This window comes from Olea europaea, unplaced genomic scaffold, assembly GCF_002742605.1.
Source record: "Olea europaea var. sylvestris unplaced genomic scaffold, O_europaea_v1 scaffold3223, whole genome shotgun sequence".
NCBI classification, from domain to species: domain Eukaryota; kingdom Viridiplantae; phylum Streptophyta; class Magnoliopsida; order Lamiales; family Oleaceae; genus Olea; species Olea europaea.
Window position 1 is genome coordinate 1 of NW_019251088.1, and position 17,737 is coordinate 17,737.

Sequence of the window (17,737 nt, forward strand, 5' to 3'; positions counted from 1 at the left end):
TCACTTTTAGTAAAAAACAATGTGATTAAGGGGCTTTTTGACAAAGCATTTCATCAACTTCTACAAAAGGTTAATGAATGGTATAGTTAAAAAGTTAATAAAAGTTGTGGATCTCGTAAAATGTATAGTTTATATCGAAATTTGATCAGTTAAAAATTGAAATCAAGTTATGTATTTTTAGTGATCAATTTAAAAATATTAATTAATTAATCGAATTGAAACAAATTAAAATTAAGTAATTTTCACGAAAACTAACTTAGCAAATTTCATGAGCAACCCTGAATTATGGGGGTCACAAAATTATTGCCTGCTAACTGGTCCAAAAATGTGACGACAATAATAAGCCCATTTCAATGGTCCCCAAACCTATTCACGTGAAATGGGACCCTAACCAGGCACGCGTTATGCGTGTGAATCGCACGCCCGAAGATAAGGGTCCGAACGCGTGCCGGTCACTACCCACACACGCTTCCCTCGTGTAAAACCTCCGTCCTTTTTCTCTCTCCGCCGCTGGATCTCCGCCGGAAAATTTAATAAGTGTTATTCCTTTTTAATCTTCGTCTTGGGAACCGGACCCCGACGGAGGTCTCCGCTTTCTATTCGTCCGTTGAGATCTGAACGCGAGGAATGTGATATTTCTCAACGGGGTTCGTGACGAAAACATAGTAAGCTGTTTTAAGCATTATTGAGCTGTCGTAAAAGTTGATTTTGTGAAGATTCTAACTTTCTTACTAGTGGCTAATAGAGTAGTGGTGAGGAAAAAAATACAAGAACTAATCTTTTTTCGTCGATATTTGTTGTTTGGTTATTTTAGCTATTCCACTAGTTTCATTTATTGAAATTGATTTAATCTGGAGAAAAGATGAAAAATTCACGAACACCAATTAAGCCAGTGTAATGACTTGAATTGGAAATTCCAGTCCTTTTAATCTGTAATCAAGTGAGATACTTACATTTATTTTCTTATTGTTTTAGGCTTTTATCACATGAATTAAGGTAAATGATACATGTCTCGAGCTATCTTTGGACACATGTGGTCATAAGAATAGCAGAAGTACAAGATGGTTGTTGAATGTTTCATGGCAAACAAATCACATAAATAATGTACGTCTCTATTTCCTTTTCCGTATATTGCCAAGGATCATCTTTATATGTGTAAAGTTTGATCCTTTATGAAATTCACTCAATTATACTTAGTGTAAGATAATTTTGAGACAATCGGTTGGACTACCCGGACATGTAAACACATGCAGTTACTATATAAAGAATGTTCTGATTATACATAATATTGGGGCTATGGGCTATGTTGCTTTCACCAGGAGTCCTAAATTTTAAGATTTATGCTTGACAAACAAGATAAAGGAGAAAACTAGGAAAACTTATGGCAGCAGAGATGCAGAGATTCGGAATGAGTGAAGATGATGATGATGATGAAATTGGGATGGATGTGAAGGAGGAAGATGATGACGATGATGATGAAGAGAAGAACATGACGACTCCTGATATGGTTGGTGGTGATGTGGGTATTGTATCAACAAGCAGCAGTAATAGGTTTATGCAGCACCACCAATTTCAAGAGCAGCTAACTCCACAAGGAGGATCTAGGAGGTGTAGGCCACAAGAAGAGAAGGAGAGAACAAAGCTACGCGAGCGACAACGTAGAGCAATAACTGCAAAAATTTTAGCTGGACTTCGGAGGCATGGGAACTATAATCTTAGAGTCAGGGCTGACATCAATGATGTCATTGCTGCTTTGGCAAGGGAAGCCGGTTGGGTTGTTCTTCCTGATGGAACCACCTACCCTTCCAGATCACAGGTAATCCCCAATGCAACCAGTAATTTTTTGTAGATGTGAATATTAATAGGGATAACAAACAGTAAACAACTTATCTCCATAGGTGCAGGGCACGAGACCTGCAGGATGTACACCTCCTGCAGTGGTGACGTTGTCATCTCCACATATGCCAGCAGAACACACGTCACCTACTTCCTTAAGAGGCATTTCACCTAAGCAGCAGTAATAGGTTTATGCAGCACCACCAATTTCAAGAGCAGCTAACTCCACAAGGAGGATCTAGGAGGTGTAGGCCACAAGAAGAGAAGGAGAGAACAAAGCTACGCGAGCGACAACGTAGAGCAATAACTGCAAAAATTTTAGCTGGACTTCGGAGGCATGGGAACTATAATCTTAGAGTCAGGGCTGACATCAATGATGTCATTGCTGCTTTGGCAAGGGAAGCCGGTTGGGTTGTTCTTCCTGATGGAACCACCTACCCTTCCAGATCACAGGTAATCCCCAATGCAACCAGTAATTTTTTGTAGATGTGAATATTAATAGGGATAACAAACAGTAAACAACTTATCTCCATAGGTGCAGGGCACGAGACCTGCAGGATGTACACCTCCTGCAGTGGTGACGTTGTCATCTCCACATATGCCAGCAGAACACACGTCACCTACTTCCTTAAGAGGCATTTCACCTGGTTATCAGAGTACAGTCAATTATAATGTCAGCCACATGAAAGGCAGTTTTGTTTCATCTCCTTATGATGTGTCCCCCAGCGCTAGATCTCAGAGTTCAGCTATGATGGGTGATGGAGGAGGCATTCAGAGTGATCCTCCACTTGGAGGTTCCATGGATTCAGTCCAAAATAGGCAGGTGAAATGGTTGCTTCTCTTTATTACGATCACTTTTTAGTTGCAGTAAGTTGCACGTGAAACTATGCGATATTTCTGAGGCAATCTTCAAATGTAGAATAAAAGAAAAAAGAAAACAGAAAAGACCGGTAATTTATGCTTTATCCTGTAAGATTGCTTATATAAATCTTATGCTGTATTTTAATCAAATTTTCTATGGTATTTGGATCTTCTTGTGCCTGAGCCTGCAGTCTGCATGCCTTGTTTCCTCGATGCATATATAATATTTTTCCATGTGTTTAAACGATTTTTGTAGGTTATGGATGTTTCTGGCAAGGTGCTGGAGCGTGATTTCGCTGGCACACCATATGTTCCTGTTTTTATTATGTTACCCGTGAGCTTTATGAGTACTCTTATTTTTCCATATGGGCTTTTATTTCCTCTATGTTCTTGCGTGTACTTGTTAACTTGCATTTGGCATCAGAGTATTTTTTGCCTCTGTTATTGTGAAAGTTTCCAAGTTCTAATGCGCTCCCAATCCTTCTGGTGGCAGCTGGGTGTGATCAATATGAAGTGTGAGCTTGTTGATCCCGATGGTTTAGTGAAACAACTTAAATTCTTGAAATCAGTTAACATTGATGGTATTATGGTTGATTGCTGGTGGGGTATAGTGGAAGCGCATGCTCCACAGGAGTACAATTGGAATGGATACAAGAGGTTGTTTCAAATCGTGCGGCAGCTTAAAATGAAGTTACAGGTAAGTTCTGCGAAAGATATGCTGCATCTCTTGCCTTCAATTTTATTTCTTCTCTTTGTGAGTCTCAGGGGGACATTTGACAGGGTTCTTACTTCTGAGAGTTATCTCAGAGAAACTGATTTTCCCTCTTAAAAGGAAAAAATAAGTTTTACGAGGTATTACTTTGTCGATGCCATGCCTTCAGTTCTGTTGCTTTTGTCTATAGCACATCATCTTATCCATGTTTTCAAGGTGCAGAAGAGCAAGTTTAATGGGTACAAGTACTTAATGAATCTTATCATATTCATTTAAGTATGATGGCTGATATATTTAGAAAGTTGACATGCTTTTTGTAAGGCATAAATAGGTTGATGACTTGAATGCCAAAGAAATAACTGTTGTTGCTTATATGTTTCTCTTTAGAATTGTATTAAAACTCGTGAAGTTCTAATTGGGATCAGGTTGTAATGTCCTTTCATGAATGTGGTGGTAATGTTGGTGACGACGTTTGTATTCCCCTGCCTCACTGGGTGGCTGAAATTGGTCGCAGCAATCCTGACATATTTTTCACCGATAAAGCGGGAAGACGTAACCCTGAATGTCTTTCATGGGGAGTTGACAAGGAAAGGGTTTTGAGAGGCCGGACTGCCATAGAGGTATCTGATTCAACATCAAGAAAATTCAAACATGATATAGCTATTAATTTTTTAAATTCTCAGAGCACATTCAAGTTACCACAGTTTTAACTGTATAGTATTTTTTTCTTCTTCATGTCTTGAGTTTTTTGGGGTTTGTAACAAAGTGAAGTTGCCTTGAACAAAAAAGTTCTATGCCAAGTCTACCGACATTTGTTCTATAGGCTGATGGCAACTTCTCTTAGTATTTCAGGGAATCTTACTTTTCTCGTGTTTGATCTCTGATATTCTTAATCTCTTTTTAGCTATCACTGTATGAACTCAATTTGGAACCTAAGCTTTCACTTTGGCTATTGTTGACTGATGAGATCAATTTTTCCCTTCCCTCTCCCTGTGAAAGAAAGGGCTGCAATGCTTTTACCCTACTGGATGGTAGACTCAGTAATTACAAAGTCTATTTTCCTTTCAGTTCTGGAGGAATTTTTATTTTTCACAATTACACAACTATACACATCTTGACGAGTCCGATTTATTTAAAGAACTTTTAGATTTGGATTTGTTGTTTTTATACGGTGAAAAACTTGTGTAGGTTTACTTTGACTATATGAGAAGCTTCCGGGTTGAATTTGATGAATTCTTTGATGATGGCATTATCTCTACGGTTGTTGTTGGACTTGGTCCATGTGGAGAGCTAAGATACCCATCCAATCCTGTAAAACATGGTTGGAGATATCCTGGTATTGGTGAATTCCAGGTAATGGCATATTTAATTATCTTCGTTGCTAATTTATGCAGTGTCAAAATTTTCCCATAACAGCATTCTCCTTCTCCCTACCGAACTATTACGGCCCCTTTAAACAAAAACCGGCTTGTCTCATTATACGTAGAGCACATGCACACCAGATATACCATAAATGTGGTTGAGTTGCTTGAACAAGTTCCGTATTAAGATTCTACAGAAATTCAGAATATCCTTCAAAGCTCCTTAAGCCGTTAGTTCTGTCCAATACAATCTATCAATATATTTTCACCCTTTACAGTGCTATGATCAGTATATGTTGAAAAGCCTTCGTAAGGCAGCTGAAATTAGGGGACACTCCTTTTGGGGGCGAGGACCAGATAACGCAGGTTCCTACAATTCACGGCCGCATGAAACTGGATTTTTCTGTGATGGAGGTGATTATGATGGATATCACGGCAGGTTTTTTCTCAGTTGGTACTCTCATGTTTTGGTTGACCATGGTGATCGGGTGCTTTCTCTGGCAAAGTTAGCTTTCGAAGGCAGTTGCATTGCAGCAAAGGTGAATCAGTTCTTCAGAATTCACTTTTTCATGTGAAAGATGATTTTTCTTATTAAAAGATAAGTAGAATATATTAATATTGCACATAGTATTATAGTTATCTTATATTTTATTACAAGTATAACCATCTGTCTATTTAATGGTGGAATGTAATGTGTCTAGTATTGATGATAGCAAATCAAATAACACATTAAGCTTCTCTTATACGACTCTTGAATCTACAGTTAGCTTATAATTTTTAGACTGTATTTCACAATTAGAAAATTTAAACCTTCGTTACACTTCTGATAATAAATCTTTGTATGTTCATATGATAATGGAATTCAAGTGTGTAATGTATTGATGATAACTAATCAAATAAACATGAAGCTTATTGTTAGGCCTCCCGTCCACTTCACCTATTCTAGAAGACTCAAGAAGGGGGAAGAATCATCTGGAACGAAGGTTAACTAAATTCTGTTTAGGAGCATGTGGGGATGGGAATAAGTTTGTTAGAAACGGGTGATAAATAGGGGGCTAAAGGTAGGGGATAGGCAGGCAATTTGAGTAGTAAAGTAGTCTGGTTTCAATTCTTGTAATCTTGCATTTTGTTGATTAATAGAATTCTTCATTTCATTCAAACAATTTCTTATCAAATTGATATCAGAGCACCAAAATCCTGATGGCCCAAAAGAAAACCGATGTTAGGGTAGAAGCAATGGAGAAAGAAATCGAGGAATTGAAGGGCGAGATGCGGCAGCTTCCAGGTTTAGCAAAATCAGTAGAACAGTTAACACAAAGCATGGCCATGGTACTGCAATCCATGGAGGAAACTAGGAGGACAGTGGTAACTATGGCAAATCCTAAAGCTGGAAAAAGCAGAAATATGGAGAAGGAAGGATCCAGCAATGTTACCGAAGTATCATTTCCACCAAGTATCCCTCTGGCAAACAAGGGCGAACAACGCAACTTGGATCATGGCAAATGGCTAGAGGGGACGATCGAGGCAAGTTTCGATGGAAGTTTGGACAGGGGTGAGAATTGGCGAAGCATTCGTAAACTCGAGATGTCCATCTTCAGCGGAGTAGACCCAGACGGGTGGTTATTTAGGGCTGAAAGATAATTTGACATTAATGGATTAACCGAGCAGGAGAAATTGGGGGTGATAGGGGTGAGCCTCGACGGTGACACACTTTCATAGCTTCAATGGACGGAGGCTCGAGCTCCGTTTCAAAACTAGCGGCAGTTCAGTCAGCAGCTATTGCTGCTTTTCCAGCCTACACAGGAGGGAAGTATGTGTGAAAGATTTCTGGCGATCAAACAAAGGGACACGGTGGCTGAGTTTCGGCGGGAGTTCGAAGTCTTGGCTGCGCCACTGAAGGAGATACCAAAGGAAGTCCTGGAAAGTACTTTTGTTAATGGACTCAAGCCAGAGATACGGACAGAAATCAGGATTTTGGGCCCAAAAGGATTAGGCTAGATTATGGAGTTGGCCCAAATGGTGGAAGATCGTAACTCCATAATCAAAGAAACGAGGGATTCAGCAGCCCATAGGACCCCCAAATTACTCCCAAATCGCTGGAAGCCAGAGATGACCTTCCCTATCAAAACTGTCACGGTGGGAGAAAAGTCGGTTAGCGACCGGCGAGATTGCCCAACCCGGCGTATGTCGGACGCGGAATGGCAGATGAGGCTCGGCAAAGGGCTTTGTTTCTGGTGTGATGAGAAATTTACCATGGGTCACCAGTGCAAGAACCGCGAGCTACGGGTTCTGCTGGTTGAAGGGGACGATGACGAAGAAGCAATTGATGATTCAGAGGCGGCACAACCTTTCGAAATGGCTAACAAGGTAGAGCTATCATTAAATTCGGTGGTTGGGCTAACTACCCTAGGCACCATGAAATTGAAGGGGAAGGTAAGCTCAAGTATAGTAACAGTGCTAATCGACTGTGGAGCAACCCACAATTTTATGTCAGTGGATATTGTCCAGAAGTTGGGAGTTCCAACCACGGCAACAACGAATTATGGGGTGGTTATGGGAACAGGCAAGTCAGTGAAAGGAATGGGCATTTGTAAGGGTGTGGTTTTGGAATTACAAGGTTTGACTATAGTTGAAGATTTCTTGCCTTTGGAATTAGGGAGTACACACGTGGTACTTGGGATGCAATGGCTGGGAAGTCTGGGTAATATGGAAGTGAATTGGAAACTTCTCACTATTAGGTTTCGAATGGGCGAGACTTTGATGATGCTAAAAGGGGATCCAAGACTTAACAAATCTGCGTTTCGTTAAGGGCCATGGTGAAAGCATTACAAAACGAAAGGCAGGGAGTCTGGGTAGAGTATGACGAGCCAACTGCTGGGATGGAAAACAGGGCGGAGTTGCCCAAGGGAGTGCAGACATTATTACAGAAACACCAGCAGGTATTTAAAGAGCCCCAAGGGTTACCACCCCATCAAGATACGGATCACTCGATTCTATTAAAGGAAGGGAATGAACCAATTAGTGTCAGGCCTTTCCGATACCCCCACATCCAGAAAAACGAGATTGAACGACTGGTTCGAGAAATGTTAAATGCAGGGATTATTCAGCTAAGTGTTAGCCCCTTTTCTAGTCCAGTACTACTCGTTAAGAAAAAGGATGGTAGTTGGTGGTTTTGTAGATTACAGAGCATTGAATAAAGTGACACTTCCAGACAAGTTCTCCATTCCCGTGATCGACGAGTTATTGGACGAGCTCCATAGAGCCACCGTAGCGTTTCGGACGCACGAAGGACATTATGAGTTCCTTGTCATGCCCTTTGGTCTCTTCAACGCTCTGGCAACTTTTCAGTCATTAATGAACCAGGTTTTAGGGCCTATTTAAGGAAGTTTGTGCTGGTCTTCTTTGACAACATTTTAGTCTACAGTAAAGATCTCCCTACACATGAGCAACACTTGGAGATGGTCTTTACCTCTCTGGCCACTCATCAGCTATATGCAAACGCGAAGAAATGCATCTTCGCCCAACGATAGATAGAATACTTGAGCCACTTGGTGTCGGCCGACCCAAACAAAATAGAAGCAATGGTGCATTGGCCTACCCCCTCGCAATCTCAGAGAATTAAGGGGCTTCTTGGGCTTGACTGGATACTACAGGAGATTTGTGGCAGGTTATGGGGCAATATCTTGGCCACTAACCTAACAACTTAAGAAGGACGCATTTGGATGGAATGAAGAGGCAGAAATAGCATTCCAGAAACTGAAGTCAGCTATGACAATTGTCCTTGTCCTCGCCCTTCCAGATTTCTCTAAGCCCTTCAAAATCGAAGCAGATGCATCAGGTCACGGGTTGGGAGTGGTACTCATGCAAGAGCAACGGCGCATCACATATTACAGTCAGGTGTTGTCTGCCAAGTCACAACACAAATTTGTCTACGAAAGGGAGTTGATGGCAATTGTGCTCACTATCCAAAAATGGCGACAGTATCTCCTGGGAAGAAAATTCATAGTCCGCACTGATCAGCGCAGCTTAAGATTCCTCCTTGAGCAGAGAGTCATCTTGCTGGAATTTTAGAAATGGGTAACCAAACTACTGGGATATGAGTTCGAGATGCACTATAGATTGGGGAGGGAAAACAGAGCCGCAGACGCCTTGTCACTGGTCCCCAGCACAGTTGAACTAGCTGCCATCACAATTCCCCAGGTAATTGATGTCCAGTTGATAAGCAATCTAGTAAAAAATGACCCGTCGCTCTCAAAGATTACGAATGCTTTACAAGAGGACCCAGATGCTTACCCTAGATATTCAGTCGAACAGGGCTGGTTAATTTTCAAAGGTCGTCTCGTCATTACTCAAACTTGTTCCCTAATTCCTTCTATCTTGAAGGAATTCCATAGCAGCACCATGGGGGGACACTCTGGGTTCCTACGGTCCTACAAAAGGGTAGCCAGCAACCTCTACTGGAAAGGGATGAAGAAAGACATCCAAAAGTTTGTGGAAGAATGTGCGGTTTGTCAGCAAAACAAGTCTCTTGCCCTTTCTCTAGTTGGACTCCTGCAGCCATTACCAATACCCAGTCAGATATGGGAAGATATTTCTGTTGATTTTGTTGAAGGCCTTTCCACATCTGGTGGATACAATGCCTTGCTGGTTGTGGTCGATCAATTGAGCAAATATGCCCACTTCTTACTGCTGAATCATCCTTTCATAGCCTAGGAGTAGCAGCCCTCTTTGTCAAGGAAATCATACGGCTTCATGGTGTTCCTAACTCCATCATCTCCGACCGAGACAAGGTCTTCCTGAGCCATTTTTGGACGGAGATTCTTCGCCTGCTGGGAACAACTCTACGCCGAAGCACTACCTACCACCCTCAAACGGATGGACAGACTGAAGTTATTAACAGGTGCCTTGAAACATTTCTCCGATGTTTTTCCTATGACAAACCTAAAAGTTGGTCCACTTGGGTCCCTTGGGCTGAATATTGGTATAACACGACATTTCACGCCTCTACAAATACCACTCCATTTCGAGCAGTTTATGGAAGGGACCCCTCGCCTCTAATTCGTTATGGCAGCCAATCCACTAAGGTACAATATGTTGAACATCAGTTGCGGGAGAGGGATCTAATGTTGGATGAACTGAAGGCTCATCTCAGTCGTGCCCAAGATAAGATGAAGTTAACAACAGACCAACATCGAAGGGATGTCCAATATGTTGAAGGGGATTTAGTCTATGTCAAGTTACGTCCATACCGCCTTCGTTCTTTGGCAAAACGACCTAATGAGAAGCTAGGGCCTAAATACTTTGGCCCGTTTGAAGTGCTGAAACGCATAGGACCAGTGGCCTACCGTTTGGACTTGCTTTCCAGCGCCACAATACATCCGATTTTTCACGTATCACAATTAAAGAAGGCCCTGGGATCAAACACAGTCAATCAATTGTTTCCCCAGCAACTCACTGTTGACTTGGAATGGGTTATAGAGCTAGAGCAAATTTTGGGCATACGTCAAGCACCTTCGGGAAAACCTCTCGGGAAAGAAGTACAAGTACAGTGGAAAAACTTGCCAGCGACAGATGCATCTTGGGAATCAGTGGACTCTATCTTACAACACTTCTTCGACTTCCACCTTGAGGACAAGGTGTGTTTGGAAACTGGGGGTAGTGTTAGGCCTCCCGTCCACTTCACCTATTCTAGAAGACTCAAGAAAGGGGGAGAATCATCTGGAACGAAGGTTAACGAAATTCTGTTTAGGAGCATGTGGGGAGGGGAATAAGTTTGTTAGAAACAGGTTATAAATAGGGGGCTAAAGGTAGGAGATAGGGAGGCAATTTGAGAAGTAAGGTAGTCTGGTTTCAATTCTTGTAATCTTGCATTTTGCTGATTAATAGAATTCTTCATTTCATTCAAACAGTTTCTTATCACTTATCTTACATGTCTATTTAGTTAGGCAAGCATGACCTTGACAAGTCACAGAAAGATGGAATGCATTATACCGACATCTATATATTTTCATCCTTTTTTCCTGAGCTATCATATAGACGCGAAAATAAGTGCATATTTGATATGACTATTCAAGGAGATCATATTACATATACATGTGGATGTTAGGGTAGTTTATTATGCACACAAAGTACAATAAATTAACTGTGCATCAGTATCAATAGATTGCTTTGAAATTTTTTTATGGACTAACATGACCCCATTTTCATATCTTGCCAATACTTTAAATTTTACACAGATTTCCGGAATTCATTGGTGGTACAAGACAGCTAGCCATGCTGCTGAATTAATTGCTGGATTTTATAATCCATGCAATCGAGATGGTTATGCTGCTATTATGGCAATGTTGAAGAGACACGGGGCAGCACTAAACTTTACATGTTCTGAAATAAGCATGTTAGATCAGCATATGGAATTCTCTGAGGCACTGGCTGAGCCCGAGGGATTAGCCTGGCAAGTACGTGGCTTCTTGATCTTCAAAAAGAACTCCCTTTTCTCCAGTTAGAGAATATTTTGCATCAGCTATCCATTGATTTGTTTGCGTAGTAATATCAGTGGTTTGCAGGGTAATTGTTTAGAAACATGCACACTATTCTTTCAATATTTCTCATTGTAACAGCTTATATCGTAGGTATTGAATGCTGCATGGGATGTTTGCATACCAGTTTCTAGTGAAAATGCTCTTCCATGCCATGACCGGGATGGTTATAACTATTTACTGGAAAAGGCAAAGCCAATGAGTGATCCAGATGGCAGGCATTTTTCTTCTTTTACCTATCTAAAACTCAGCCCACATCTCTTGGAAAGACGCAACTTTGTTGAATTTGAACGATTCATCAAGAGAATGCATGGTAAAATTATCCTAATACTTCTTTTTTTTTTTACAAGATTTTTGATAGTTATTGTTGTTTCCTTTCTAAGGCAACTAGGTACTAGTAGTCGTCGACTACTTCTTAGCTATCGAAGATTTGTTAGGAGTTGAATATTTTACGAAAGTTCTCGGTAGATTGGCCTTTATAAGATGCATCATATTACATACTCGTGTATGCATCCACAACTTAAAATTTATTAGGAGTGGAGTAATGCTTAGGGTTCATTTGATATATCTTTTGCTTCCTGTAGAAGAGTTTTTGGATAAAGTTATCTTAATTTTTATTTGAAAATTAATTTTGAATAGCACTCTCTGTTCCGGAGTGCTTTTAGAAGAAATCACATTATACCAATTTCCTCTAAAAACTCTTCTAATTATTAGAAGTACTTTATAAAATTAGCCAAATAGGTCCAAAAGCAACTTTTGGATCACAAAATCTCTTATTGACTTTTCAAAGTCTTGCTAAACAGGCTCTTAGTTCAAATCTTGTTCTCATACTTTTAGCAAACTAGATTGCCCCGCACGTCACCCAGGATAGTATTGTTATCCACTCAAATGCACTCCAAATCACCTCAAACTTGGTAGGATTCTAACATCTCAAGGAACTACGATCGAAACAATTTCTCAAAACTCTGTCAAGTCCTTGTCCTCGTTGAATGAAAGGGCTGTCAAGAGGAATGTGTCATCTCTAAATAGCTTTGCGAATTCTATTTTTTAGTAACTCCATCATCTTCACCAGCAAGTTTAAGCATGGAATATATTAGTGCATTATTTACACATGCATGCTAGGTGAATCAACACTAGCAGAAATGAGACAATTGTAATGTGACTTTTCAATGTCAATTGCAGGAGAAGCTGTACTCGAGTATCAGACATAGTTGCAGAACTCCCGACTTGTATTCAAGTTGAGGCCGGAGAGGGAACCATTTTAGGTACACTAGTAAAGGAAATGAAGTATACAGTGGATCCTTTTATCATTCTGTTAATATAGAGTAACAAATCAGCTGATCAATTCTACAGTACTTGTTGAGGGATTCAATTCAACCTGTGGAATTATATAAATTATAGATTTTTATTTTAGGTTCTGTTTAATGAACGTACAGTCTGCTTCAAATTTATCTGCCCTGCATTCCATGCTCAAGTGCAAACTTCCAGTTGGGTAACCTTTGGCTCTCTGGTCATTCCCAAAATTGAGTCTTTGACTAAGCTTATATACGAGTAAAGGTTGTTTTTAGAGGCCTTCTTATTCCAAATATGTTTAGATAAGTAACTTTTTTTATTTTTTAAGTGGGAAAACTTAATTATATTATTGATACGTAGTACCTATTTGGTTAACATAAAATTACGGATTAAAGTTTAAATCAAAGTTAAGAATTAATTTTAAATCACAAATTTCATGAGATTCTCAATTTTTTAACAATGCATTCCATGAATTTTTATCAAAATATATTAAATTTTTTATTTTTTATTTTTTATTTTTATCTAAATCAAGTAGGGCTTAGTAGCATATTTATTTTTAATATGGATCAATAAAAAACAAATTATTTTAAAATTCACTCGTTTAATTATGAGTAGATTTACTCTAATCTGTCCAAGTTTGGTAAAAAAATGTTCCGGCCCAATTTTGTTTTGTTTTTCACTCTCAGAAATTGTGATCTGCAAGAGGGGGGCGGATCGTGGACCGAATTTTGCCAATTAATGCTGATTATGTTCCATCATGCGGCAGTGATGAGAAATACAAGACTTGTGAAGTAACAAAGGTACTTTTCCAATAAAAGAATGAATGTCATTTTCTGAGCTAATTCGAAAGTTATTTATCCAGCCTCGAATTCGTTGACTCATTCGTATAAAAAACGACCCCGGCAAGATTATCCCAGCTCTCTAGCCTCTCGGACGATTTAAAAAGAAAAATGGTGTGTTCTAGTTGAGTTTTCTCCTTTCTCCATCTCTTGGAAAGTTCCATACGAAGGAGGGTATGCGAGGGGAACATCCAATGCAATCGCCCTCTCTATTGCGGCTCGATGCTCCTCCTTGTGTTCTTTGGCAAGAGATTTCTGCCGCTCCATCCTCTGTGCTACCGGAATATCCATAACCTGCTCGCTTTCCAGCAGTGTCTGCACTAGAGCAAAATAAGTAATATTCAACACAATGGTAGAAAATTGTTCGTCATTCATAAACCGCTAAATATATTTAAGAAGCTTATGAACAATTGGCAACAAAGTAGAATTCGAGATAAATTGGGTCAGCTACATAAATTATTCTTTTCCACTCCATTTCATTTATTGTTAGACCTATTGAAAGATGAAAAGAAACTACAGCATGTCTCGTGCCTCATTGACGTCAACCTCACAAGTCAACAACCAAGCCAAGACGAAGACGATCATTATATTTTAAAGAAGCTCGTGAAAAATCATAAAACTTCATTCCGTAGGAATTGAGAAACAGAAAATTTATCTTAGACAAAGCATTAAGAGCTTGATTCGATGAGTTTAGAGTTAAAAAGTGAGCTAGAATTGAGTGGCTTATTTTTTGATATCTCTATAAGGTACAACAGATGTGTTCCTGTGCTTCAGATGTACTGGTCCATCATCCCGGCTCCCGCGGTAAATGTGAACTAATTCTAGACATCCTCTAATTAAAATTTTTTTCATTTTCTTATATATATATGGTTGAGGAATCCAAACCTCCCTCAGCATTTCCTTGTGGCGCATGAAAACCCACTATGGCTGTGTTGATGTTTTACTAAAAAAAATAAAAATAAAGTCAAAGCACAAGGAAGATCTTTCCCATCCTAATGAGAATCTACCCACAAGAACAAATTTGAAGATCACTTTTTCTAAAACAAGAAGAATTTAAAGTTGTCTGCTAGAAAAATGAGAACTTACATCAAACGCTCTTTGAGATTCCTTAAGTATCCAAATGATGGCATGATCTGAAGTTAAATTGCAAGAGAGGACTAAGTGCTCAAACCGTCCATCGACCGGGACTGCAGTCTTAACAACTGGAGAAATTTTTTTGAACCTGCACATCAAATAAACTTTGTTAAAAATAAATTCAGCATCAAGTTGTGCTATTTTAAATATGTCATCATCTAGAGAGAATCACTATAACTTTGCATCTAATAATCAGACACCAGTTCTCATGTCCTATTATTGGATTTTTCAATTTATGAGTTTTTTTTCCTCTTTCAGATGCTAGTTGTAGTTAACGTTTTCAACAAAATACTGTAGGTGTAGGAGTTAGAGGAGTAGCCATAGCCTAATTGCCCCTCCATGCTCGTTACAGCAACATCCCTTTTTTTTTTTTTTTCTTTTTTTTGGGAGTCTCTCCAATCCCATAATTTCTCAAAAAAATTGTACATAGTTCACTCCATACCTGAAGGGCTTCCTCACAATAATGTGATATAGGCGACCGGGTGCATACAGGCGCCTTGGATCCTGGAGCATCTTCTCCTCTAGTGTGCATGTATCTTTCAAGCACATTATGCACATCAAGCATGGGAAACTATCCAAAAGAAGCAAAATTAGTATTTGTGGGAGTAAAACTTACTAGATTAAAAAATGTCGGTGCATGCAGATTTAAAGCCTCACATTCAGGTGATGATGAGTTTGCCAAAAGCCTTGATAGATTGAGAAACAAACGAATTTTATGGATTTTTTACTTGCTAAATTTAGAAGTGTAAATGCTATGTGGCTGATCAATTGATGATTATCATTTGAACTCTGCTGGCTGTACACAGGGCCTGTACAGGCCACTCACAATGCATGGGGGGTGGGTGAATTTTTTTTTTTTTTTTTTTTAATTATTCCCCCCCCCCCCCCCCCAACACCCCCCCCATACATTATCATTGAGTTTCATTGGAGCTAACATGAAAATGATCCAGTATAGCAACTCCATCAAAAAGAAAAAAATAGAACACTTCAAAAGTAATTGATCTCTTGAAAAACAATACTATTCTGCCTAAGAATGAATGTCTCTATTATTCACCAAACATCATAATAAGGCAATACAGAAAGACGGCAAGACCTGAAACTTTTTACCAGAAAAGTGATTTGAAAACATCTTCCAGTGCTACTGTTGTCCGCGGTAAGAAATCATCCTGGTTAACGATGAGAAAAACAGATAAGAATATGATAAATAACCTTTAGGCAGAAAGGAGAAGTATTCATTCCAGGGTAAATGAAGCGAAAACATTGAATATATCGGAATCTATAGTTAGCTGGTACTTGAAGACCTAAAAAGGCATCTCCTTTCCATCTGTGTTTGCACGGTGTGTCTGTACTGTGGGTCATCGAGGTTATTTAATCGATTTATCTTCAGAAAGAAGTCTTGTACAACCTTAATCCTAAGATCAGCAAAAAATGCCTCGGTCTTAGGAATCATGGTATGACTTAATATTTTATCAAGAGCCCAGGATTATAAATTCAAAACATATTTATTTATCCATACAATGTGGTTTCAAAGAGTGAACTTCAAAAGATTTTCACCAAAATGCTATTTGCTAACGCATTTTCATCAAGGCAACTAAAAGATGAACAGGCACATGTGAAAGATAATAAGCCTCTAGGTTATAACAGAAAGATTACATAAAATTATGAGGATTCTATCGTCTAAGCATGAGAAATTGCCTCAAGAAAATGTATGTTTCATAGCAGAATCCCATGGGCTTGTACAATGTGAAGAGAACATGTCTGATGAATTTCTTGAATATAATCTACTCAAATGCCCAGCAAGCTAAAATAGCCAGTAGGTAAACCTAAACTGCATATATCTCCATTGCAACATTATTATTAACATGAAGTAACCAATCCTCGAAGCAAATCAAAGCAAACTAGGTCCCTAATTGAGACATCGATATTACCTGCAGCACAACCGAATTGATGATATCTGCATATCGTACGGCCAAGTTTAAAGATATACACCTAGTAGGAGCAATTGCAAAGCATCTAATCCTTTTTCTCTTAATGTTCCCCAGCTTTTCCCTATTCTTTACAGCCAACATAGTTAACAATGTTACAACTCCTGCACCAAGTGAATGCCCGGCAAATGTCAACATATAATCCGGATTCCTTTCAAGAAGCTCCCTAATTATCTCACACTCTTCTTCTAAAACATACTGAGCTGCCTTCAGCAATCCATTGTGAACATAACCACCATCATATTTTGTCTGCCCGAGTCTGTTGTCAAGTAAGAGTAAAAAATCACTTTCTTTTCCCAAATTAAGCCCGCTAATTGCTACAACTATATCTCTATTCTCACGATCAAGATAGATCATGTAAGGAGATACTCTCCCTTGAGTATCTCCATAATCCTTTTTTAATACAACAAAATCTGGTTCGATTCCATACCCTCCCGGGGGAGCCCACAAAGGGTTTCTAAGATCATCTTCATACACTGATAGAATATATCTACAAAACCGGGGCACGGGTTCGAATTCACTAGCAGTTGCAAGGCCCCAATTCTCACTTTCACGGCCAGCAGTGTACAGAAATTTCTTCCACACCCATCGAACACACGCTAGACAGGACACACATTCAACAATTGGAATACAGCAGGCAACTGACATTTATGCCTACAAGTTAATCATACTAAACAGAAACACCACAAAGTCTTACACAGCAAAAATAAAAGGAAAAAAATTCTGGATTCTTAAATGGGTTTTGATTGTTCTGCAAATCAAATATATGCAAACAGGCAAAGTCCAATGGTATACTTTCAAAGACAAGTATTTGGGTTTTTTTGGAAGTTCTATCAAGAAGACAGAAAAATCAACTTTCGATATTAAGATTCGTAAAATATGCACCCAAAGTATAGACTAGTCACTGGATTACCCACAAGAACAGAAGTATTTGAACGATGAATTTTAGAAGATACAGTACAACAGCAGCTTATCAACAATCAATTTAACTATTTGGGAAATAAAGGAAGAATTTTTATTTAGGGAAAGAATTTTTCAAGAAAAGATAATCGTTCACGTGTATGAACAAATGGGGGACAAAATGTCGAATAATAAAAAAAATAAAAAATATAAGGAGGAGAAAATGTTGGAAAGACGTAAAATAGCTGCTAACTGCAGGTCAAAGACATTGTCTTTTGGG

At 39.2% G+C, this 17,737-nt stretch overlaps 2 protein-coding genes and 1 long non-coding RNA gene across 9 annotated transcripts; 1 reads left to right on the forward strand and 2 right to left on the reverse strand.

Annotated features, from left to right (window-relative positions):
* Positions 1 to 381: 381 nt before the first annotated feature.
* On the forward strand, positions 382 to 12,873 carry LOC111385615 (beta-amylase 7-like). Of its 5 annotated transcripts, none has more exons than XM_023010022.1 (13): positions 388 to 665; positions 976 to 1,104; positions 1,254 to 1,551; positions 2,025 to 2,289; positions 2,372 to 2,659; positions 2,954 to 3,031; positions 3,191 to 3,394; positions 3,835 to 4,029; positions 4,598 to 4,762; positions 5,049 to 5,309; positions 11,007 to 11,225; positions 11,400 to 11,619; positions 12,489 to 12,873. In XM_023010022.1, the coding sequence occupies exons 3-13, from the start codon at positions 1,382 to 1,384 to the stop codon at positions 12,515 to 12,517; spliced, it is 2,094 nt and encodes a 697-aa protein (XP_022865790.1). In that variant the 5' UTR covers positions 388 to 665; positions 976 to 1,104; positions 1,254 to 1,381; the 3' UTR covers positions 12,518 to 12,873. The 5 variants fall into 5 exon arrangements, with proteins under 5 accessions (XP_022865795.1, XP_022865790.1, XP_022865791.1 ...); XM_023010023.1 differs by having other exon boundaries at positions 1,320 to 1,551; XM_023010024.1 differs by having other exon boundaries at positions 1,357 to 1,551.
* LOC111385616 lies at positions 1,950 to 2,540 on the reverse strand. Its single transcript, XR_002701085.1, has 2 exons — positions 2,481 to 2,540; positions 1,950 to 2,007 (listed from the first exon to the last, which is right to left on the reverse strand). It is a non-coding gene; the product is annotated as an uncharacterized LOC111385616 (long non-coding RNA).
* Positions 12,874 to 13,383: 510 nt separating the features above from the next.
* On the reverse strand, positions 13,384 to 17,737 carry LOC111385613. Of its 3 annotated transcripts, XM_023010021.1 has the most exons (6): positions 16,988 to 17,734; positions 16,501 to 16,816; positions 15,680 to 15,738; positions 15,015 to 15,143; positions 14,525 to 14,660; positions 13,384 to 13,753 (listed from the first exon to the last, which is right to left on the reverse strand). In XM_023010021.1, the coding sequence occupies exons 1-6, from the start codon at positions 17,203 to 17,205 to the stop codon at positions 13,538 to 13,540; spliced, it is 1,074 nt and encodes a 357-aa protein (XP_022865789.1). In that variant the 5' UTR covers positions 17,206 to 17,734; the 3' UTR covers positions 13,384 to 13,537. The 3 variants fall into 3 exon arrangements, with proteins under 3 accessions (XP_022865789.1, XP_022865787.1, XP_022865788.1); XM_023010019.1 differs by having other exon boundaries at positions 16,501 to 17,734; XM_023010020.1 differs by having other exon boundaries at positions 13,573 to 13,758; positions 16,501 to 17,737.